Consider the following 24,499-nt stretch of genomic DNA (forward strand, 5'->3'; position numbering starts at 1 on the left):
AATTCAGATATGACATCATTTTTAGCACTGTTCCTAAACTACGGCGCGTGACATGGTTCAATGGAGTTCTTGGCCAAACTACTGACTGCAAGTGGGTGGAGGAGGTGAGGCCAGACACAGTAGTCATCTGGTCTGACTCATGTGCACCACTGATGAGTATACATTTGGTTATGTCTCAGGGCAGACAGGATGTATTGTATGAGGTTTTGCAGTGCTTACATAGGGTGAAACAGATAGGGGTCTTTGTCATGTTCCTCTGAGTACCAGCTCATGTGAGAGTAAAGGGGAATGAGGAGGTGGATGTGATCGCCAAGCAGGCTATTAAACATCCTAATGTTGAGATGGAATTGTCAATCAGTAAAGCAGAAGTCAATGGGTTAATAAGAACAGGGGTTCAAAATAAGTGGCAAGAGTTGTGGAACAGGGAGAGAAAGGCAAGACACCTGTATAAGATCCAGGAAAAGGTGGGTGCAGGAAGGTCCTCAGGCCGAGAGAGAAGGGAGGAAATTGTAGACTGGGAGGTGTGATCATTTTCAGGAGGAGATGGAGACAGTCCACATCAACAACAAACTAGAATGGTCCAAACACACCAAGACAGCCGTGAAGAGGTCACGACAAAGCCTATTTCCCCTCAAGAAACTAAAAAGATTTGGCATGGGTCCTGAGATCCTCAAAAGTTTCTACAGCTGCAACATCGAGAGCATCCTGACCGGTTGCATCACTGCCTGGTATGGCAATTGCTCGGCATCCGACCGCAAGGCACTTCAGAGGGTAGTGCGTACGGCCCAGTACATCACTGGGGCTAAGCTGCCTGCCATCCAGGACCATTACACCAGGCAGTGTCAGAGGAAGGCCCTGAAAATTGTCAAAGACCCCAGCCACCCCAATCATAAACTGTTCTCTCTACTACCGCATGGCAAGCGGTACCGGAGTACCAAGTCTAGGACAAAAAGACTTCTCAACAGTTTTTACCCCCAAGCCATAAGACTCCTGAACATGTAGCCAAATGGTTATCCAGACTATTTGCATTGTGTACCCCCCCCCCCAACCCCTCTTTTACGCAGCTGCTACTCTCTGTTCATCATATATGCATAGTCACTGTAACTATACATTCATGTACATACTACCTCAATTGGGCCGACCAACCAGTGCTCCCGCACATTGGCTAACCGGGCTATCTGCATTGTGTCCCACCACCCGCAAACCCCTCTTTTTACGCCACTTTCTGTTCATCATATATGCATAGTCACTTTAACCATACCCACATGTACATACTACCTCAATCAGCCTGACTAACCGGTGTCTGTATATAGCCTTGCTACTCTTATTTTCAAATGTATCTTTACTGTTTTATTTCTTTACTTACCTACACACACACATACTTTTTTTTCTTCGCATTATTGGTTATTGGTTAGAGCCTGTAAGTAAGCATTTCACTATGAGGTATTTCACTATATACCTGTTGTATTCGGCGCACATGACAAATAAACTTTGATTCTATTACAGTGCCAGAAATATGTGAGGGAAAGGGAGCGATTGTTATTCGATTTGAGGAGTAATGGGGTTGAATGAAGTGAATAATCCTTCATAGCCCGGATTAAGTGAACTGCTGGGGAAATCTTCAGGGGATGTAGTATTTCATTTATGTACTTCCTTAGGGAGATGAGATTATTGGGTAGGATTTAGACTGTGGCGGTAATGCACCTTAAAGTTGATTGCCAACCACCATATAAAATCCACAGAAGAAGAAGAATGGTTCAATGCGCCAATTTGTTTTTTCAAATGCCGCCGTCTTGGAGCTAGAATTTGGATCATGTATACTGTGCTGATGCCGATACAAAAAAACAGTAACGGAGAGCAATGTACAATATGGTGAACTTAGCAAACAAGTCATTTGGGGGCCGCCATCTTTATGTACCCTCGCCATTGAACACCAGATATTTCATTATGCAAACAAGCAGACTGATACAATGACATAGTAATTGTCAAGGACCTTCATAGACGTCATACTGCTGATGCTGATCACTCCACACCCGTGAAGTTACTGAAGGTGTCAAAGTCAATCAGTGAGTATCACAAGGTAGTCTAATCATCCACAGTTGGGTCAAATATATTTGCACCCTTGCACTTTTCTTAAATAATTTCCCACTTCTTCTTAAATAAATTAATACATAAAAACATGGTCACCACACCTTGATATTGGATTCATCAAATGAAGTGTTATTTGTACAGCACATTTCAGACATAGAATGCAACGCAATGTGCTGTACAGCAAAAAACAATGTATAAACAATCAAAATAAAATATTTACTACACAACAAACATAATGTAAAAAAAAACAAAAGAACGACACAAACTGAACAACTGAAATGCACCCTAAGGAAAAGCAAAGTTCAAAATGTGTTTTAAGATCTCTTTTAAATATGTCCACTGATTCAAGCCCCCCTCAGATTCTCTGGCAGACTATTCCAGATGCTGGGGGCATAATAACTAAAGGCTGCCTCTCCATTGCCTCTTGGTCCTAGGCTTTGGGATAGATAAAAGGCCAGTGCCAGAGGACCTGCGGGACCTACTGGGTACATCACTTAAAAGCATGTCTGACATGTATTGGGCTGCACAATAGTCGATTGATTTAAAAGAATAGAAGAATCTTCAAATTTATTCTTAAAAACTCAAAAACAGCCAGTGCAGAGACATTAAAACCGGTGTAACGTGTGCTCTTCGTCTGGTCTTGCTCAGTAACCATGCTGCAGCATTCTGTAAGTTTTGCAGTTGACCAATGGGTTTCTTGGGTAGACCAGACAGGAGGGCATTACTGTAGCCAAGCCTGCTGGTAATAAAAGCATGGATGAGTCTCTCTGTATCAGCCTGAGTGAGAAATGGCCGCACCATGGCAATGTTACTCAGGTGGTCTAAAGCTATTTTGGTCACATTCCTAATGTGTGATTCGAAGTTTAGTTCAGAATCTAAAATAACACCAGGTTAAAAACCTAGGTGTTATGTCTTTATTGCCCAAGAATTTAAATGTGCGACTAGATCGTCTCTGTGCTTTGGCTCCAACAATAATTACCTCTGTCTTGTCTTGATTTAACTGAAAGAAGTTGTGAGCCATCCAAGTATCACTAATACAGTCTAATAATTGATCCATGGAGCTAAAAATACTCTGGTGACACAGAAATGTAAAGTTGTGTATTGTCTGCGTAGCAGTGAAAATCAATGTTGTGGTTTCTGATAACGCTGCCAATGGGTAACATATATAAATTGAACAGTCCCAGACCCAAAATCGAGCCTTGTGGAATGCCACATCTGGTATGTACAGTGGGGCAAAAAAGTATTTAGTCAGCCACCAATTGTGCAAGTTCTCCCACTTAAAAAGATGAGAGGCCTGTATTTTTTTTTAATCATAGGTACACTTCAACTATGACAGACAAAATGAGGAAAAAAATATCCAGAAAATCACATTGTAGGATTTTCAATTAATTTATTTGCAAATTATGGTGGAAAATAAGTATTTGGTCAATAACAAAAGTTTCTCAATACTTTGTTATATACCCTTTGTTGGCAATGATAGAGGTCAAACGTTTTCTGTAAGTCTTCACATAGTTTTTACACACTGCTGCTGGTATTTTGGCCCATTCCTCCATGCAGATCTCCTCTAGAGCAGTGATGTTTTGGGGCTGTTGCTGGGCAACACAGACTTTCAACTCCCTCCAAAGATTTTCTATCAGGTTGAGATCTGGAGACTGGCTCGGCCACTCCAGGACCTTGAAATGCTTCTTACGAAGCCACTCCTTCGTTGCCCGTGCGGTGTGTTTGGGATCATTGTCATGCTGAAAGACCCAGCCACGTTTCATCTTCAATGCCCTTGCTGATGGAAGGAGGTTTTCATTCAAAATCCCACGATACATGGCCCCATTCATTCTTTCCTTTACACGGATCAGTCGTCCTGGTCCCTTTGCAGAAAAACAGCCCCAAAGTATGATGTTTCCACCCCCATGCTTCACAGTAGGTATGGTGTTCTTTGGATGCAACTCAGCATTCTTTGTCCTCCAAACACGACGAGTTGAGTTTTTACCAAAAAGTTATATTTTGGTTTCATCTGACCATATGACATTCTCCCAATCTTCTTCTGGATCATCCAAATGCTCTCTAGCAAACTTCAGACGGGCCTGGACATGTACTGGCTTAAGCAGGGGGACACGTCTGGCACTGCAGGATTTGAGTCCCTGGCGGCGTAGTGTGTTACTGATGGTAGGCTTTGTTACTTTGGTCCCAGCTCTCTACAGGTCATTCACTAGGTCCCCCCGTGTGGTTCTGGGATTTTTGCTCACCGTTCTTGTGATCATTTTGACCCCACGGGGTGAGATCTTGCGTGGAGCCCCAGATCGAGGGAGATTATCAGTGGTCTTGTATGTGTTCCATTTCCTAATAATTGCTCCCACCGTTGATTTCTTCAAACCAAGCTGCTTACCTATTGCAGATACAGTCTTCCCAGCCTGGTGCAGGTCTACGATTTTGTTTCTGGTGTTCTTTGACAGGTCTTGGCCATAGTGGAGTTTGGAGTGTGACTGTTTGAGGTTGTGGACAGGTGTCTTTTATACTGATAACAAGTTCAAACAGGTGCCATTAATACAGGTAACGAGTGGAGGACAGAGGAGCCTCTTAAAGAAGAAGTTACAGGTCTGTGAGAGCCAGAAATCTTGCTTATTTGTAGGTGACCAAATACTTATTTTCCACCATAATTTGCAAATAAATTCATTAAAAATCCTACAATGTGATTTTCTGGATTTTTCTTTCTCATTTTGTCTTTCATAGTTGAAGTGTACCTATGATAAAAATTACAGGCCTCTCTCATCTTTTTAAGTGGGAGAACTTGCACAATTTGTGGCTGACTAAATACTTTTTTGCCCCACTGTATGTTCACCAAGGGTGACAAAAAAAACTATTGACCGGTTAAATACGTCCTAAACCCGCCTCTCCAGTCTGTCCAGGAGGACATCATGGTCAACAGTGTCGAATGCAGCATTTAAATCTAAGATTACAAGGACAGAGAGCTGTTTGGCATCTGTGTTGGCTTCAAGATCATTTACACTTGAACTAAGGCTGTCTCTGTGCTGTTGGCACTTAAAAAAACTAATTTAGCAGTTTGAAAACCAGTTTCTCCAGAATTTTGCTTAAGAATGGAAGGTTGGAGATTGCCGTGAAAATTGCTAAGTGCTGAAGAATCTAGATTACTTCAGAAGGGGTTTCACCATAGCAGTTTTTAGTGCATTGGGGAAAGTGCCTGTGAACAGGGAGTGATTAACAATAGCTAGCACTTCTTCAGATATGCAATTAAAAACTGTTTTGAAGAAGGCGGTGGGGATAGGATCAAGAAGGCAGGTAGAAGGCATACGTTGTGATATCACTTTCCCGAGCATGTCTGTGTGAACCAGGGAACATAAATTCATAGTGCCTTTACGTGTTAGGCTAGGGCACATATCAAACTTCTCATCAGGTCTGCCTTTCTGCTATTTCTCTTTAAATGATTAGTTTCCTCACTCATATAACATGCTCTCCATTTGGATGTGGCCTTTTTCAACATTACTTGAGCTATGGCAACAACGGTTGCCCTTAATTTGCTATTAAAGTTATCAACTAAATCATCACAGGAAGGTAGAATATGTGGCGGAATATTGTTCATGCACTCAATAAAACCTGTAGAACTTCAGAGGTGAGATAGCATTTCTTAATAATGCATTCAGTATTACCCTGTGCTAAGGGCAACAAGGTAGTAAAAAATACACAGTGGTGATCAGATAAAGCAACATCAACAATAGACGATATGTCAATAGAACAACTAGGTCTAATAACTAGGTCTAGACTATGGATTGGTTATTGGTGGCCCGAGTAACATGTTGGATAAAGTCCATAGAGCTCAAAATATTCATCAATTCAATGGCCTTGGAGTCCGTCTCTTTGTCAACGTGAATATTAAAATTGCCCAACACAATGATTTTATCATAGTTCTCAAGGACAATAGACAATAGTTCAGATAAATCAGTGAAGAAAGTGGGTCAGTGCTTTGGTGGCCTTTACAGGGTGATGGCCAGCACTGGTGGATGACATTTAAACAGTATAGCATGATGCTCAAAAGACCCAAAGTTGCCATACGAAATGTCCTTACAGCTGAGAGCATTAGTAAAAATAGACACGGTCCCCCCTGCTTATTCCCTTTTCTGAATAGAGTAGGAAAAGCTGTCGTCCGGGGTGGTGGCTTCAAAAAGAGCGGCACTACAGTCTGATGACAGCCATGTTTTAGTGAGAAACATGCAATCAACTTTGCGCTCAGTAATGAGATCATTCACGAGAAAGGTTTTACTTGAGATTGCTCTAACATTTATGAGCACCATATTCAATGAGTGTGGGCCACTCTGCCCCTCGAGCATCTGCCTCGAGGTAACCAATGCAATAACAACCAAATTATTAATGTTATAACCACGTTTTCTAACATTTTCCAATCTATCAGAATGGGTTTGTATAAACTCCCTTGAAGGCAGAGTTAAAGGAACATAAGTAAGGTTACTCACAATAATCATCATAATCAAAATGGTGTGAAATACTTCTATGTTTGAATAATTTTAATTATGGGATTTCTGTTGTTTTGAATTTGGCGCCCTGCACTTTCACTGGCTGTTGTCATATCGATCCCATTAGCGGGATCTCAGCCATAAGAAGTTTAACATGTGTAAATATTTGTATGAATATAACAAGATTCAACAACAGACATAAACTGAACAAGTTCCACAGACATGTGACTAACAGAAATTGAATAATGTGTCCCTGAACAAAGGGGCGGTCAAAAGTAAGTCAGTATCTGGTGTGGCCACCAGCTGCATTAAATACTGCAGTGCATCTCCTCCTCATGGTCTGTACCAGATTTGCCAGTTCTTGCTGTGAGATGTTACCCCACTCTTCCACCAAGGCACCTGCATGTTCCTGGACATTTCTGGGGGGAATGGCCCTATCCCTCACCCTCCGATCCAACAGGTCCCAGACGTGCTCAATGGGATTGAGATCCAGGCTCTTCGCTGGCCATGGCAGAACACTGACATTCCTGTCTTGCAGGAAATCAAGCACAGAACGAGCAGTATGGCTGGTGGCATTGTCATGCTGGAGGGTCATGTCAGGATGAGCCTGCCGGAAGGGTACCACATGAGAGAGAAGGATGTCTTCACTGTAATGCACAGCGTTGCCTGCAATGATAACAAGCTCAGTCCGATGATGCTGTGACCCTCCACCTCCAAATCGATCCCGCTCCAGAATACAGGCCTCGGTGTAACGCTCATTCCTTCGACGATAATCGCAAATCCGACCATCACCCCTGGTGAGACAAAACCGCGACTCGTCAGTGAAGAGCACTTTTTGCCAGTCCTGTCTGGTCCAGCGATGGTGGGTTTGTGCCCATAGGCAACGTTATTGTCGGTGACAACAGGCCTACAAGCCCTCAGTCCAGCCTCTCTTAGCCTATTGCAGACAGTCTGAGCACTGATGGAGGAATTGTGAATTCCTGGTGTAACTCGAGCAGTTGTTGTTACCATCCTGTACCTGTCCCGCAGGTGTGATGTTCAGATGTACTGATCCTGTGCAGGTGTTGTTACACGTGGTTTGCCACTGTGAGGCTGATCAGCTGTCCGTCCGGTCTCCCTGTAGTGCTGTCTTAGGCGTCTCACAGTACGGACATTGCAATTTATTTCCCTGGCCACATCTGCAGTTCTCATGCCTCCTGGCAGCATGCCTAAAGCACTTTCACGCAGATGAGCAGGGACCCTGGGCATCTTTCTTTTTGTGTTTTTCAGTCAGTAGAAAGGCCTCTTTAGTGTCCTAAGGTTTCATAACTGTGACCTTAATTTCCTACCGTCTGTAAGCTGTTAGTGTCTTAATGACCGTTCCACAGGTGCATGCTCATTAATTGTTTATGGTTCATTGAACAAGCATGGAAAACAGTGTTTAAACCATTACAATGAAGATCTGTGAAGTTATTTGGATTTTTACAAATGATCTTTGAAAGACAGCGTCCTGAAAAAGGGATGTTTCTTTTTTTGCTGTGTTTAGCTCCAGGGTGTTCATTTTTGTAAACTTAAGTTTACAAAAATAAAATTGGTTCTGCAATGTTGAAAAATCCAATGAGGTTTGGAGACAACCGTTTTTCAATTTCAACTTATTTTAGAGGAAATTATTTAATTATTAAGAAAAGTGCAAGGGTGCCAATATATTTGTCCACAACGGTTTGTGGATAGACAAAAGTCATAGAAAATAATAATTGACAAAAGTCAAATTTATTCTCTTCTCATAGGTTACAAAGATCTGCATGATCCTGGATCTGATTTCAAACCCTACAGGTCCCATTTCAACCCAAAAATCTAGACCGGGTGGAGAAAATACAGGGTCAGTTATTGAAAATAATTATTGGAAACCTGGTGTTATCCGCTGAGAACATTCACCGGACGGCTTTAAGCGATATATTTCCTCTTTTCCAAGTTAGAGAGGTGCAGGCCAAGATGTGTGTGCTCTTGTTCCATGTCAAGTCATATGTAGACACAAGACTAGACAGTGAAGTAAACAGTCTATACATTGCGGTCTCAACTGGCCAAACCAAACTACAAAAATGGGACAGACTAATATCCATCATAAACATACCCCAATTTCTCAACGCTGATGTAGTGACCAGTGCTACCTCACCACCACCAAAGACACAACAATCTCTTAAATTGAGGACATCTCTGTTCTTGGAATGAGCAGGCTATATAACTATGAAAGGGCTTGCTACTTGTCATCTTTAACTGTTAGCCTTGAAGTCATGACAACAGAAGAATACCTTACTTCTCACCAATTCAGTACTGAAGTCCTACCTGACCCAAAGAAACCTGCTTCATCTTTTGGCTGATGCAGAATGTTGAGGACAACGGAGGGGCCAGACATCTGGTTGAAAGTAGGGTTTAACTTAATGATTTAGCCTTGTTTGTCCGGCTCCTCAAAAGATATGCTAGAAGCCATGATTGAAACAAACAAGTTGTCTTGGAGGTGTGGTTTGATATGGGTGTTTCTTGGGTGTGTCCTTTCCACCACCAAGACACACCCGTGTGTCAGACCCTCTAAAAAAAAAAAAAAGGTTGTCTTGTCTTTCAGGTGTACCGCATTCCAGAGATCCCATGTTCCAGCCAAAAGAATGCTACACATTTGGCCTGATTTACAGTCTGTTGGTCTTCAGCCGGAATGTGGAAAGGCTGTTCCGTTGAGCGTTCTTTCGGCATACCCAATAAAACAAAGTTGATTGTTTTTGGTTGTGGTCATTTCACTATACTATGAGTCATTATAGATGAGCATTGCATTGTATTGATGAAGCTATTAGCCTCTTGACCGAGACTTCATGATAGAGGTCTCAGAACCTGTAAGCCAATGACCAATCCGAGAAAGAAACAAAAGATCCCCATTTCAGAGGTGGAGAACTGATCCACTTTATTGATTGGTCTGAACTCTTGTAATAGACTACTAAGAGACATTGTGCGATACAAACATTGCATTTCAACATCATGGGATACACGGGTTTTCAAGTCTCAAATTTTTAAACAGATAAAAAAAGTTACCACGATGTTTGACAGATTTGGTGCCTCCGAAATGGCAACCTATTCTATATAAAGTGCACCGGCTCTGGTCAAAAGAAGTGCACTATATAGGGAATAAGGTGCAATTTTGGACAAAGACACAGCTGAAAAGTTGCACTTAGTCTTTTCCGGCTTCATTTCGATGTATCTTTTAAGATTCAAGTTTCGTAACCTTTTTCTCATTGCCGTTGTAAACACTTGACATCCCATCAAAAATAGGATGAATAAAATTGATGTCGAAAATAAAAATCTGAACATCAGCTTTAGGACTTTAAACAATTCAAAAGCAAAATGAAACAGAAAAAAACAAGGAAATATCAGGTTTAGAGCAGATTGGGATTATTTAAGCGAAGCAGAAGCTGAGAGAACCAAAAAACATGGTATGCTTTCACATATCCGAAAAAGGGTCTTGCAATTGAACATTACTGTCATTATTAATGTTGACCTAGTCTTTTGACAAAACGGTTGATTTATCTTGGATATTCATAGAGAATAGATTAAGAGGCAATGGACTTGAATAGTCACCATGACTGCAAAAAAGCAACTCTTCCTTAACAACTTGACTGTACCATACACAAAAGTAAAACAATTGCATGTGTCACACTACAAAACCATGTACCAGCTACAAAAGACAGGAACTCGGTCATAAACATCCAGGTTTCCATTAATTATGAGCAAAGTCAAAGCACATCTCAGTACAATCCTCTGCAGGAGCTTGAATAAGTTATACAACAGGTAGTATGCTTTTGTTGTCAAAGGTTACAAAGCAAAAAGTGCAACAATGGTGCAGACCATTCTTTATGTTTGGTTAGTTTTGTAATTTTTTTTGTCTAAAAACATAAAAGACAAATCACACAGATCAGTTTACTGTCAGGACAGTAAAAAAAAAAAGAAAAAAAGAGGGACTACGGAATCAAAAAAATAAACAAAAAACACCAAAATATTTCTCTGAGAAAATGATTTTAAAGCTGCCTTCTTTTTCTCCAGCCACAAGGCATGGGCGAATCTTGGGCGAAGGTTCCTGACGTACTTTAGTTACCATGACAACGTGGGTTGCAGAGTACTGTAAGTAGAACATTCTGCACTGGTTGGAAACCCTAGAGAGACAGCTACGGGTCAGACTGTGTGCCATACAGTACACCCACCTTGTTTGTGGTCGGCTTAATCCAAACACAATTGGCTCATTGACAGAGTTCAGATCAACATGGGGGCCCAGAAGTAAAGTAGTCACGCGGAGAAGGAACAACATCAAGCTTATTATAGTCTTCTTTCACCTTTCTGCTTGCTCCTACACCAGTGTTCTCAACTTGTTCCAAAGATATTGGTTTTGTTTTTCTCAATGGTGCGGTGACTGACAAAAGCTTTCTTTAAGTTCTAGATCAGCAGAAATATTGTTACATCCATGCATCATCTTTCTCCACAGTGTTGCAAAGACAGGCATCAAATTACAAACGCACAATTAAAATGTTAACGTGTGTGTTTGTTTCATTCACATATGTCAACAATGTTCAGGCTTTGGTGGTGCTTGGTGGGCAGGTGGATAGGGGGCCTCTGTCTCTCAGCTTCACTGTGTTGGGGGGTAAGAGATGGACAGGGAGGGACAGACTGATATTCAAGATTAAACCCTGCTCCTCCCAGATTCATTCAAAAACAAAGTGGATCCATTTAAAATCAACATTAAAATAAGAATAATCAAGTGAAGAAAAAAAATGGCAGAAAGTTACTCTATTTACATACAATGATTTTTCTTATAGACAAAAGCATCTTTCCAAAAATCAAACAATTCCCCCCCCAAAGAAATGTGTATTTTGTGTTGTTTTTTCATATTTATACATTACAAGTTCTTTATCTTTCATCATATCCTCCACCCAGGCTTCCTCTGTCCTGACAGGCTGTCTGCCAAAGCTTCTGAACATAAAGGGAGTCAGTCTATCCTGAAGATTAAAGCCTGTCAGAAATCACTCGCTGCCTTTCTTACTGCTGGCAGTCAGAGGGCGCTGTTGCACCAAAAAGGACACCCCACACCCTCTGTTCTCCCCACACTCATTCAGCACCAGTGAGTGTTGGGGGGGAGGGGGTGGGCAGGCAGGCCTGTACTGAGAGGCCTGCCCTTCCTCTGGGGTGGGATGAGGGGCAGGTAGGGCTCTAGTGGCAGGGCTCAGTCATCGCTGTCTGACAAGGTCTCATACTGCTCCGACAGTAGGGGCTCCCGCTCCCACACACGCTGCTGCTGGGAACCCAGAGGGCCTCCTGGTGGGGGCTGCTGGGCCTGCATGGAGGGGGAGGCCATGGAGGTGGGGGGCGTGCTGCTCAGCATGCGCATGGTCAGGGGGTTATAGGGGAACTGCATAGAGCCTGGAGAGAGATGCGAGACAGGATTGTCTTTAGAGGGATATTACTTATTTAGAAAATCCTGATTTCTGAATTCCCGTGTGGCTGTTAATAATGTGGTATTGTGTACACAGCCAAATAGACAGAGACCCAGAGTTTAAATGTGTCTTACCTGTGGACGAGGGCCGGTCCTCCCAGGCCCAGCCCGTGGCCTGCTGGTGGTAGTCTCCCTCTGAGTGGACGGAGGAGACTGACGAGGGCCGCTCCCCTCCTGCTGCCTGGGCTGCTGCTGCGTATGCCTGACCTGGGTTGGGCGACTTGGACTTCCGGCTGTTGGCTTTGCTCTGCAGTTTCTGCTTGCCTGTTGTGTTAACAATAAGTTTTATTTGCACAAATAATTTATTTGCACAAAGTGAAATGCTTAACTTGCCCTACTCAACAGTGCAGTATTCAACATCAAAATAGTATAACTAAAAGAGGAAGCTATTTACAGGGTCAGTGCCAGTACCGCATTTACAATGTGCAGGGATACTGGTGTATTTGAGGTAGATATGTACGTGTAGGCAGGGATTAGAAGAAAGTGACTGGTAGCAGGATAAATAATAATACAATATATAAATATATATATATATCCCATTTAGCAGACGCTTTTGTCCAAAGCGACTTACAAGTCGGCTGGGGCCACTACTTTTACATATGGGTGGCCCCAGGGGGAATCGAACCCAAGACGCTTGGCGTTGCAAGCGCCATGCTCTACCGACTGAGCCACACAGGACCCAATAACAATAACAGTACGGCAGCAGCATAGGTGGTGGGCGTGTGTAAATTTGTGGGTGTTAGTGTGAGTTGGGACTATTCTGGAGAGCTTGTTCCAAATCACAAAATGTCAAAGTATAGGGTTTTTTCTGCTGAGAGTGGGTGAAAACCTGCTTTCGTGATAAATTCACTTCCTTCTGTTATAAAATACATTTTTACCAAGACAGATATGATTTTTAAAAACCTTTATTTAACTAGGCAAGTCAGTTAAGAACAAATTCTTATGTTCAATGACAGCCTAGGAACAGTGAGTTAACTGCCTTGTTCAGGGGCAGAACAACAGATTTGTACCTTGCCAGCTGGGGGATTCGTACTTGCAACTTTTCGGTTACTAGCCCAATGCTCTAACCACTAGGCTACCCTGCCGCCCGATTATTCATGTTCTGAAATGTTCGGTGGCATCTTTCTCGAACATATTATGAACAGTAACCTAACACACCCGACAATAGCCACCGAGCTCTGTTGATAAAGCGTTGCTGCATCTTGCAGCGACTTTTGAGGATTTTACGTTGAGATGGTTTTCTGCAAAAGTTGTTTCTCCAGGTCGCAAAAAGCTCAATTAACATAACGAGTTGAATTAAATGTTCAATTATTTGAAAATAAAAAGCTTACGGTACGCTCTGTGCTCCGTTGACAATTCAGAGATATGCTTGTTTTTCTGAGAGATCTTTTAGAAATACGATTTTCATATAAATGAAAAATGTATACTAAATATTTTAAATTGTATATATATGTCAAGTCTCAATTGATCTTACCTCTTGTTTTATGCCCTCTGGATTTGAGAAGACGTTGAGCCTGTCAGTTTGCCTTAATTCTCGCACAGCATCCAGGCTAGCTGACGCAAATACTATTTTCCAGATATTTCCCAACTTTTTTCCTTTGGCCTCCATTGATTTAAGCCCCATTCGGACAGGATACATCCCCCAGGTAGTGGTATTATGTATTATGTGCACGAGCACAAATCACCACATCTGTAATTTTAGTCCCGTCCAAATCTGCCATGCCAGTCATTTTCACTTGGCAGGAAGGTTATCATCTATCCCAGCCCTAAAAACCTACTGTTTTTTGGCAAACTCCAAAGGTCCTCTGATAATGCATATCCCGTGCTAATCGTCATCCCTGTGTTTTGAGGGATATTACTGAGTTTAACAGGTGCTGCACCCAGTTTGGGTTAGAACATGGGAACAAATTGATGCTTAAAACAAAGTGCTATGCACGTAGCATACAAATTAATGATCTGTTTTGTCCTATATCAACTTTCCTAGTGTCTTACTTCTCTTTTAAAAGATGAAGTGGACACAGTTGTACTAATGAATTAATAAATTGCCAAATACGTCAGGTAATTAAACATCTGCGTAGGTTACAGTTCATGGTTCTTATTGATATGCATTATTATTTAGACTTTCTCTGAACTGAAGGCCATTAGGCTAATATTAGGCTATTCCAAGACATTTGAAATATCTTCACACCTAGGAGAGCCTCCAGGCATCCGTCATAATGGTCAATTGTGAATGAAGGAAAAAAATAATAATTACAGGGGCAGTTCGGTAAAACGAATCCCGTCTGAATCGTCCACTGTTAAAACGGACATGTTGGGGTAATAATTACATAACCGCCGTTCTATAGTAATACTAGTCACGTGCGAATAGGGCTTTAATCACCCTAATATTGGCCATCCTACAAAGGGTAAGAAAAACTCAACCTTTGAACGGATTATGATAGAGAACATTGGTTTTCTGAGCATCTACACAATTAACATAGTTTTACCCATTGGTCAAAATATTTTTTGATTGGACACCCTACAAAGTACTCTATTCCAATGGATCTTTAGAGACAGACAAGGTTAAAAAGGAGAGTATGTAAATACATAAATGTTTACTCCTGTTTAGTGGTTTCAGTCTGCTGCGTGTGGTTGTTTGCCACTGACCCATGCTAGGTGAGGGGTTGGCCTCCTGGCGGGCCTCGTTGCTGGGGGTGTTACAGCTGGGCTGAGGCCCTCCCTGTTGCTCCTCTGGCCTTTCTTCCAGGTTGCCCATCAGGGCCTTCCGGATGATGTCCTCCAGGCCCAGGTTACTGGCCGGGTCGCTGAAGGAGTGGTTCCTGGGGTTCACGCTGCCTGGCGGGCCAAACACGCACACAGGACGAGGGGGAAGACATGGCACAGCCACCACGGTCATGTTCATTAGGGTATTCAAACAGAAACATTTTTAAAAATGTTTGTTTCAATTTATTTCATAAACTTTTGGGCTGGTCTAAATTATTTTAGTATGTTTGAATATGAGTATATGGTGATAGAATAGGATACTATGGTGTTAGAAATGTTTATACTCACTTGAGCTGGTCACAGCGGGCAAGTTGAAGATCTCTGTGCCTGGTTGTGCATTTCCTGAAAGGAGAAACAATAGCATAGTTCAGTTAGCAAACGAAATGTCTGACTGCAAACTAAAATGACGCTAAAAGACAGAGTTAATCGTTTTACAGTATGTCTTCCTATTACAATGTTATCCATTGTTAAATGAGAAATGAGTGCAATGCATAGAAAATATCCTTTAAATTAATAAAATACAGTGCGAATTGAGTTCCATCAAATGCTATATTTTTTCTATCTTGGAATGCTTTCTTAAATGATGTTCGTACAAGGAAGATAAGCAGAGAGGCGACTTACCTACATCAGAATCCCCGACACCAGAGGAGTTTAACTTACGAAATATCTCCTGCTTCTTGGATTTCACCATAGGGGAGGTGTTCTCCAGCTTGGTGAAGAAGGAGGGCAGGTAGCTGACACTGCCAGGGGAGCGAGAGTCGCCCCTGTAACCAGAGAAAGGCCACCACGGGGTTAAGAGTCAGGCAGCAGAGGGCTGATTAGGCTAGCGTGCCACTGGCACCTCCCCCCAGTTTCCACACTGTTAGCATGACAAACAGGTCACAGCTGCCCACAAGGCACATTCTGTCCATGGGCACTGAAGGTATCCAGTATCCACACGCACAAATGCACGTAGACATACAAAATAAATCGCTGTCATGCTTTTTGGTTTGTCAACTTAATGGCCGAAACATACATATATGTCTAGTGATATCATTGAACGTTCCATTAGGTCAGGGGTGTCATTCCATGGAGGGCCTAGTGTCTGCCGGTTTTTCTTTTCAATTAAGCCCCAGACAACCTGGTGAGAGGAGTTCCTTACTAATTAGTGACCTTAATTCATCAATCAAGTACAAGAGAGGAGTGAAAACCCACAGACACTCGGCCCTCTGTAGAATGAGTTTGACAAGTGTGCGTTAGGTGAACATAAAGAAATGCGAGAGCGCCCACTACTGAAGATATGCCAGTCCTACACACCTCATCTCAGGCTGGTCAGCCTCTCGTCTCTGGGGTTGTTGCTGCTGCTGCTCTCTAGCCTCCTGTTGTTTATCCTGGTAGCTCTGGGGAGGGGAGATGGGCTCATAACTCTCCACCGCCCCCCTGCCACCCCGATCAGGGGATTTACCAGGTCTGGGGAAGGGACAGAGGAACAGAGGGAAAAGTGAGAATTTGATGGAATGGACAGGGGTGCACCACCAGGGTTATGTTGATTAGGGAGATAATGTTTTGCATGGGAGGTACAACCTGAACTTATTGCAACCCGTTTAGCTACGGTTTACCCTACTAAACAGGCTAGCTTGGTCAAGAGGTTGTGTTGGACTACTGGTGGGTGTTGCTACTGTACCTGGCTCTGGGCTTGTCAGGGGCGTTCTCAGGAGACACTCTGCTGGGCGTGGGTCTCTGATGGTGTGATGGGGCCTGGGTCTGGTTCTCTGGGCTGTAGCGGCTGTGGCCCTTGGCACGGCCCCCGGGGCCCGAGCTAGATACTGGCAGCTGGGCGCTCTGGAATGTGGTAGTGGCAGAGGAGGAGATGGTGGTGGAGGACTGAGGAGGATCCTGGTTCCTGGCAAAGTCCTGGGTGATAATATGCTATAAAAGGAGAAAGAGGAGGACACACAGATCAGGAAGATATTATTTGGAGGCACACCTTCATTTTCAGTCTCTACTCTTAAACATTTGTATCCAAAGTTGTCTAGTAGAGGCTGTTGTCAGAGTTGTTGAGATCATCATTTGCAGTTCAGTCGATGGATCACTCAAGATATCATCATTCAACAAAAAGTGGTATAGGAGGCATTCTGTACATTAATTGTTGGTAAAGTCATTTGTATTGGTTACACAGTACATGGATTGTTTGCCTTAGGAACCCAGTTAAAAAGGGCTATGAAGGAACAAGTCATTGGGGTCTTCTTCAGGCTGACTACATAGCACTTGCCTGGCAGAACTCATGCCTGGATAGGTGTTTAATATCAGCTAACCACAAAATATGATATAGCAATGATGCCCGACTGTGCAGGCAATGACATGGCATGCAACCGTGGAAAGCTACCAGTATGTCTTACCGAGATGTGGTCAGCCAGGGTCATGACCCGGTGGGTCTTGGGGACCTGCTGGGACTGGGAGTACCCTCCGTCAGCCTGGGAGGGGGGCTGCTGGGACTCCGCTGACTGGCGGTAGCGGATCATGTCAAAGGAACGCATGCCAGCTGCTGAGTGAGGATAACACACAGTTACCAGACTGAGTTGGGGAGGGTAGAGAAATGGTGGAGAGAAGTGATATATGGGAATGGAGGAGAGGGTGATATATCGGGTAGAACTACCCCTCCTTCCACCCTCCCCGTATGTCAACAGGCAGCTGATATACATTTGCCTCCAGCTGACAGAAATAGCTTGTGGAGTGGTCTGGTGACCAGATGGGAGCTTGTGGGGAATGGAATGGTGTCGCCTGCTCTGTCGTACTTAGCTTACAAGGTTACTGGGCTGAGGAGTCATTCGGGACATGTTGGGTAACTTAAACATTCCATAAGGAAACCAATACTTGAGAAAGAGAGCTTGAGACCTTCAAGAGAATACTTCAAGTCCCCACATGACATCTATAGTAGAGGTCGACCGATTATGATTTTTCAACACCGATACCGATTATTGGAGGACCAAAAAAAGCCGATACTGATTAAAAATCGGACGATTTGTATATATATTTGTAATAATGACAATTACAACAATACTGAATTAACACTTATTTTAACTTAATACATCAATAAAATCAATTTAGTCTCAAATAAATAATGAAACATGTTCAATTTGGTTTAAATAATGCAAAAACAAAGTGTTGGAGAAGTAAGTAAAAGTACAATATGTGCCATGTAAAAAAGCTAACGTTTAAGTTCCTTGCTCAGAACATGAGAACATATGAAAGCTGGTGGCTCCTTTTAGTATGAGTCTTCAAAGTTCCCAGGTAAGAAGTTTTAGGTTGTAGTTATTATAGGAGTCTTTCTCTCTATACCATTTGTATTTCATATACCTTTGACTATTGGATGTTCTAATAGGTACTTGAGCATTACCAGCCTAATCTCGGGAGTTGATAGGCTTGTCATAAACAGCGCAATGCTTGAAGCACAGCGAAGCTGCTGGCAAATGCATGAAAGTGCTGTTTGAATGAATGCTTATGAGCCTGCTGCTGCCTACCACCGCTCAGTCAGACTGCTCTATCAAATCATAGACTTAATTATAATAAAACACCGAAATACGAGCCTTAGGTCATTAATATGGTCAAATCCGGAAACTATAATTTAGAAAACAAAACGTTTATTCTTTCAGTGAAATACGGAACCGCTCCGTATTTTATCTAACGGGTGGCATCCAGAAGTCTAAATATTGCTGTTACATTGCACAACCTTCAATGTTATATCATAATTATGTAAAATTCTGGCAAATTAATTACGGTCTTTGTTAGGAAGAAATGGTCTTCACACAGTTCGCAACGAGCCAGGCAGCCCAAACTGCGGCATATACCCTGACTCTGCTTGCACAGAACGCAAGAAAAGTCACACAATTTCCCTAGTTAAAAGAAATTCATGTTAGCGGGCAATATTAACTAAATATGAAGGTTTAAAAATATATACTTGTATTTAAAGAAAGAAAAGCATTGATGTTTATGGTTAGGTACACATTGGTGCAACGACAGTGCTTTTTTCACAAATGCGCTTGTTAAATTACCCGTTCGGCGAAGTAGGCTGAGATTCAATGCCAAATTAACAGGCACCGCATTGATTATAAGCAACGCAGGACAAGCTAGAAAAACTAGTAATATCATCAACCATGTGTAGTTCACTAGTGATTATGTTAAGATTGATTGTTTTTTACAAGTTTACTGCTAACTAGCACCTTACTTTGGCTCCTTGCTGTACTCACATAACAGGTAGTCAGGCTGCCACGCAGTCTCCTCGTGGAGTGCAATGTAATCGTCCATAATCAGTGTCCAAAAATGTTGATTACCGTTTGTTATGAAAACTTGAAAATCGGCCCAAATTAAAATCGGTCGACCTCAAATCTATAGAGCTTTACCAGTCAGTAAGGGCCAGTTTCCCAGATACATTAAGTCTGACTAAAATGCACTTTCCATGGAGATGAGCCATTGAGTAAGTCTTTTAGTAATTTCCTCATCATCTTAAATAAGCATGCCCTTTTCAAAAAATATAGACTAAGAACAGATATAGCCCTTGGTTCACTCCAGACCTGACTGCCCTCGACCAGCACAAAAACATCCTGTGACGGACTGCACTAGCATCGAATAGTCCCGGCGATATGAAACTTTTCAGGGAAGTCAGGAACCAATACATGTAGTCACTGTAAAGTCCATGGAGAATAAGAGCACCTCCTCCCAGCTGCCCACTGCACTGAGGCTAGGAAACACGGTCACCACCGATAAATCCATGATAATCGAGAATTTCAATAAGCATTTCTCTACAGCTGGCCATGCTTTCCTCCTGGCTACCCCAACCCTGGCAAACAGCTCCGCCCCCCCCCACAGCTACTTGCCCAAACCTCCCCAGCTTCTCCTTCACCCAAATCCAGATAGCAGATGTTCTGAAAGAGCTGCAAAACCTGGACCCGTACAAATCAGCTGGGCTAGACAATCTGGACCCTTTCTTTCTAAAATTATCCGCTGCCATTGTTGCAACCCCTATTACCAATCTGTTCAACCTCTCTTTCGCATCATCCGAGATCCCTAAAGATTGGAAAGCTGCCACGGTCATCCCCCTCTTCAAAGGGGGTGACACTCTATACCCAAACTGTTACAGACCTATAGCCATCCTGCCCTGCCTTTCTAAATTCTTCGAAAGCCAAGTTAACAAAAGATCAATGACCATTTCGAATCCCACCGTACCTTCTCCGCTGTGCAATCCGGTTTCCGAGCTGGTCATTGGTGCACCTCAGCCACGCTCAAGGTACCAAACAATATCATAACTGCCATCGATAAAAAACAGTACTGTGCAGCAGTCTTCATCGACCTGGCCAAGGCTTTCGAATCTGTCAATAACCGTATTCTTATCGGCCGACTCAATAGCCTTGGTTTCTCAAATGACTGGCTCGCCTGGTTCACCAACTACTTCTCAGATAGAGTTTCAGTGTGTCAAATCGGAGAGCCTGTTGTCCGGACCTCTGGCAGTCTCTATGGGGTTACCACAGGGTTCAATTCTCGGGCTGACTCTTTTCTCTGTATATATCAACGATATCGCTCTTGCTGTAGGTGATTCCCTGATCCACCTCTACGCAGACGACACCATTCTGTATACATCTGGCCCTTCTTTGGACACTTTGTTACCCTGTCTAGGACTAGGAACCCCGTTCCGCTAGCGGAACCCCTCGCCAACAGCCAATGAAATAGCAGGGCGCCAAATACAAATCAACAGAAATCTCACAAATCAAATTTCTCAAACATACAAGTATTTTACACCATTTTAAAGATAAAATTCTTGTTAATCCAGCCAGTGTCTGATTTCTAAATGCTTTACAGCGAAAGCTCCACAAACGATTATGTTAGGTCACCACCAAGCCACAGAATGACCCAGCCATTTTTCCAGCCGAAGAGAGGAGTCACAAAAAGCACAAAGAGATCAAATTACTCACTAACCTTTGATGATCTTCATCAGATGACACTCATAGGAATTCATGTTACACAATACATGTATGCTTTGTTTGATAAAGTGCATATTTATCAAAAAAAAATCTCATTTTACATTGGCGTGCTACGTTCAGTAGTTCTAAAACATGCAGTGATTGTGCAGTGATGAAATGACATAAATACTCATTATAAATGTTGATGAAAATTCAAGTGTTATGCATGGAACTTTAGATACACTTCTCCTTAATAATGCAACCGCTGTGTCAGATTTAAAAAAAACTTTACGGAAAAAACATTCTGAGTACGACGCTCAGAGTCCAACCCAGCCAAAAGAAATATCTGCCATGTTGCGCAGTCAACATTAGTCAAAAATAGCATTATAAATACTCACTTACCTTTGATGATCTTCATAAGAATTCACTCCCAGGAATCCCAGTTCCACAATAAATGTTTGTTTTGTTCGATAATGTCCATCATTTATGTCCAAATAGCTTCTTTTGTTAGGGCGTTTGGTAAACAAATCCAAATGCACGTTCAGGTCCAGTCGGACGAAAAGTTCAAAAAGTTATATTACAGGTGGAAGAAACTTGTCAAACTAAGTATAGAATCAATCTTTAGGATGTTTTTATCATAAATGTTCAATAATGTTCCAACCGGAGAATTCCATTCTCTGTAGAAAAGCAATGGAACGAGAGCTTCCTCTCATGTGAAATGCGTGTGACTGAGAATGAGGCTGCTGCCAGACCCCTTAGTCAAACAGCTCGCATCCGGCCCCCCTTCACTGTAGAAGCCTGAAACAACATTCTAAAGACGGTTGACATCTAGTGGAAGCCGTAGGAAGTGTAAAATAACCCATATCTCACTGTGTATTCGATAGGGGCTGAGATCAGAAACTACAAACCTCAGATTTCCCACTTCCTGTTTGGATTTTTTCTCAGTTTTTTTACCTGCTATATGAGTTCTGTTATACTCACAGAAATCATTCAAACAGTTTTAGAAACTTCAGAGTGTTCTCTATCCAATACTAATTAGAGGTCGACCGATTATGATTTTTCAACGCTTATTCCGATACCAATTACTGGAGGACCAAAAAAGCCGATACCGATTAATCGCCCAATGTTTTTAAATGTATTTGTAATAATGACAATTACAACAATACTGAATGAACACTTATTTTAACTTAATATAACACATCAATAAAATCTATTTAGCCTCAAGTCAATAATGAAACATGTTCAATTTGGTTTAAATAATGCAAAAACAAAGTGTTGGAGAAGAAAGTAAAAGTGCAATATGTGCTATGTAAGAAAGCTAACGTTTCAGTTCCTTACTCAGAACATGAGAACATATGAAAGCTGGTGGTTCCTTTTAACATGAGTCTTCAATATTCCCAGGTAAGAAGTTTAAGGTTGTAGTTATTATAGGAATTATAGGACTATTTCCCTCTATACCATTTGTATTTCATTAACCTTTGACTATTGGAAGTTCTTATAGACACTTTACTATTGCCAGTGTAACTGTATAGCTTCCGTCCCTCTCCTTGCTCCTCCCTGGGCTTGAACCAGCAACACAACGACAACAGCCACCATCGAAGCAACATTACCCATGCAGAGCAAGGGGAACAACTACTAGAAGGCTCAGAGCGAGTGACGTTTGAAACGCTATTAGCGTGGGCTAACTAGCTGGCCATTTCACTTCGGTTACACCAGCCTCATCTCGGGAGTTGATAGGCTTGAAGTCATAAACAGAGCAATGCTTGACGCACAACGAAGAGCTGCTGGCAAAACGCACAAAAGTGCTGTTTGAATGAATGTTTACGCGCCTGCTTCTGCCTACCACCGCTCAGTCAGATACCTGTATGCTTGTATGCTCAGTCAGATTATATGCAATGCAGGACACGCTAGATAATACCTAGTAATATCAACCATGTGTAGTTAACTAGTGATTATGATTGATTGTTTTTTTTAATATGTTTAATGCTAGCTAGCAACTTACCTTGGCTTACTGCATTCGCGTAACAGGCAGTCTCCTTGTGGAGGGCAACGAGAGAGAGGCAGGTCGTTATTGCGTTGGACTAGTTAAATGTAAGGTTGCAAGATTGGATCCCTGAGCTGACAAGGTGAAAATCTGTCGTTCTGCCCCTGAACGAGGCAGTTAACCCACCGTTCCTAGGCCGTCAATTGAAAATAAGAATGTTTTCTTAACTGACTTGCCTAGTTAAATAAAGGTATAAAAATAATAATAAATAAATAAATAAATAAAGGTATAAAAAAAAATAAGGTTTTTGTTAAATATATTTTTTATTTTTTATATATTTTTTTACAAATCGGCACCCTAAAATACCGATTTCTGATTGTTATGAAAACTTGAAATCGGACCTAATTAATTGGCCATTCCGATTAATCGGCCAACCTCTAATACTAATAATAATATGCATATATTAGCATCTGGGGCTGAGTAGGAAGCAGTTTACTCTGGGCACGCTATTCATCCAAAAGTGAAAATGCTGCCTCCAAACGAGCTTCAATGCCATACAACACTCCTTCCGTGGCCTCCAACTGCTCTTAAACGCTAGTAAAACTATGCTTTTCAACCGATCGCTGCCCGCACCGCCCACCCGACTAGCATCACTACTCCGGACGGCTCTGACTTAGACTATGTGGGCAACTACAAATAGACTGTAAACTCTCCTTCCAGACTCATTTTAAACATCTCCAATCCAAAGTTAAAACTAAAATCGGCTTCCTATTTTGCAACAAGCAACCTTCACTCACGCTGCCAAACATACCCTAGTAATACTGAGTATCCTACCGATCCTCAACTTCGGTGATGTCATTTACAAAATATCCTCCAACACTCTACTCAGCAAACTGGATGCAGTCTCTATCACAGTGCCATCCGTTTTGTCACCAAAGCCTCATATACCACCCACCACCACGACCTGTATGCTCTCGTCGGCTGGCCCTCACTATATATTCGTTGCCAGACCCACTGGCTCCAGGTCACTTATAAGTCTTTACTAGGTAAAGCTCCACCTTATCTCAGCTCACTGGTCACCATAACACCCCTCCGTAGCACACGCTCCAGCAGGTATATCTCACTGGTCATCCCCAAAGCCAACACCTATTTATTTGGCCGCCTTTCCTTCCAGTTCTCTGCTGCCAATGACCGGAACGAATTGCAAAAAAAGAAAATCGCTGAAGTTGGAGACACATCTCCCTCACTAACTTTAAGCGTCAGCTATCTGAGCAGCTTACCGATCGCTGCAGCTGTACACAGCCCATCTGTAAATAGCCCATCCTATCTATCTACCTCACCCACATATTGTTTTATTTACTTTTCTGCTCTTTTGCACACCAGTATTTCTACTTGTACATCATCATCTACACATCTATCACTCCAGTGTTAATTCGCTAAATTGTAATTACTTCGCTACTATGGCCTATTTATTGCCTTACCTCTTCACGCCATTTGCACACACTGTATATAGACTTTTTCGATTGTGTTATTGACTGTACGTTTGTTTATTCCATGTGTAACTCTGTTGTTGTTTGTGTCGCACTGCTTTGCTTTATCTTGGCCAGGTCGCAGTTATAAATGAGAACTTGTTCTCAACTGGCCTACCTGGTTAAATTTAAAAAATAGTCCAGGTGCAGGCTTAATATTTGCCAAGCAGCCCAATGCCTCCGTAGGTTGAGTGCAGACTAGAGTTTTTTAAATGAAT

General features: G+C 42.3%; 1 protein-coding gene across 5 annotated transcripts in view; it reads right to left on the minus strand.

Moving 5' to 3' along the window:
• Window positions 1–9,468: 9,468 nt before the first annotated feature.
• Window positions 9,469–24,499, minus strand: part of LOC135548600 (nuclear receptor corepressor 1-like) — a 112,667-nt gene continuing 97,636 nt past the window's right edge. For 4 of the 5 annotated variants that reach the window (XM_064978364.1, XM_064978365.1, XM_064978362.1 and 1 more), the window contains 8 exons: window positions 17,214–17,359; window positions 16,499–16,743; window positions 16,132–16,284; window positions 15,457–15,599; window positions 15,124–15,177; window positions 14,719–14,907; window positions 12,148–12,336; window positions 9,469–11,999 (listed from right to left, as the gene is read on the minus strand). In XM_064978364.1, the coding sequence (XP_064834436.1) occupies window positions 11,803–11,999; window positions 12,148–12,336; window positions 14,719–14,907; window positions 15,124–15,177; window positions 15,457–15,599; window positions 16,132–16,284; window positions 16,499–16,743; window positions 17,214–17,359 (1,316 nt within the window). In that variant the 3' untranslated portion in view covers window positions 9,469–11,802. The remainder of the gene's footprint in view (window positions 12,000–12,147; window positions 12,337–14,718; window positions 14,908–15,123; window positions 15,178–15,456; window positions 15,600–16,131; window positions 16,285–16,498; window positions 16,744–17,213; window positions 17,360–24,499) is intronic. The other variant, XM_064978363.1, reaches the window with a different exon arrangement.

This window comes from Oncorhynchus masou, chromosome 11 (genome assembly GCF_036934945.1).
Source record: "Oncorhynchus masou masou isolate Uvic2021 chromosome 11, UVic_Omas_1.1, whole genome shotgun sequence".
Lineage (NCBI taxonomy): Eukaryota > Metazoa > Chordata > Actinopteri > Salmoniformes > Salmonidae > Oncorhynchus > Oncorhynchus masou.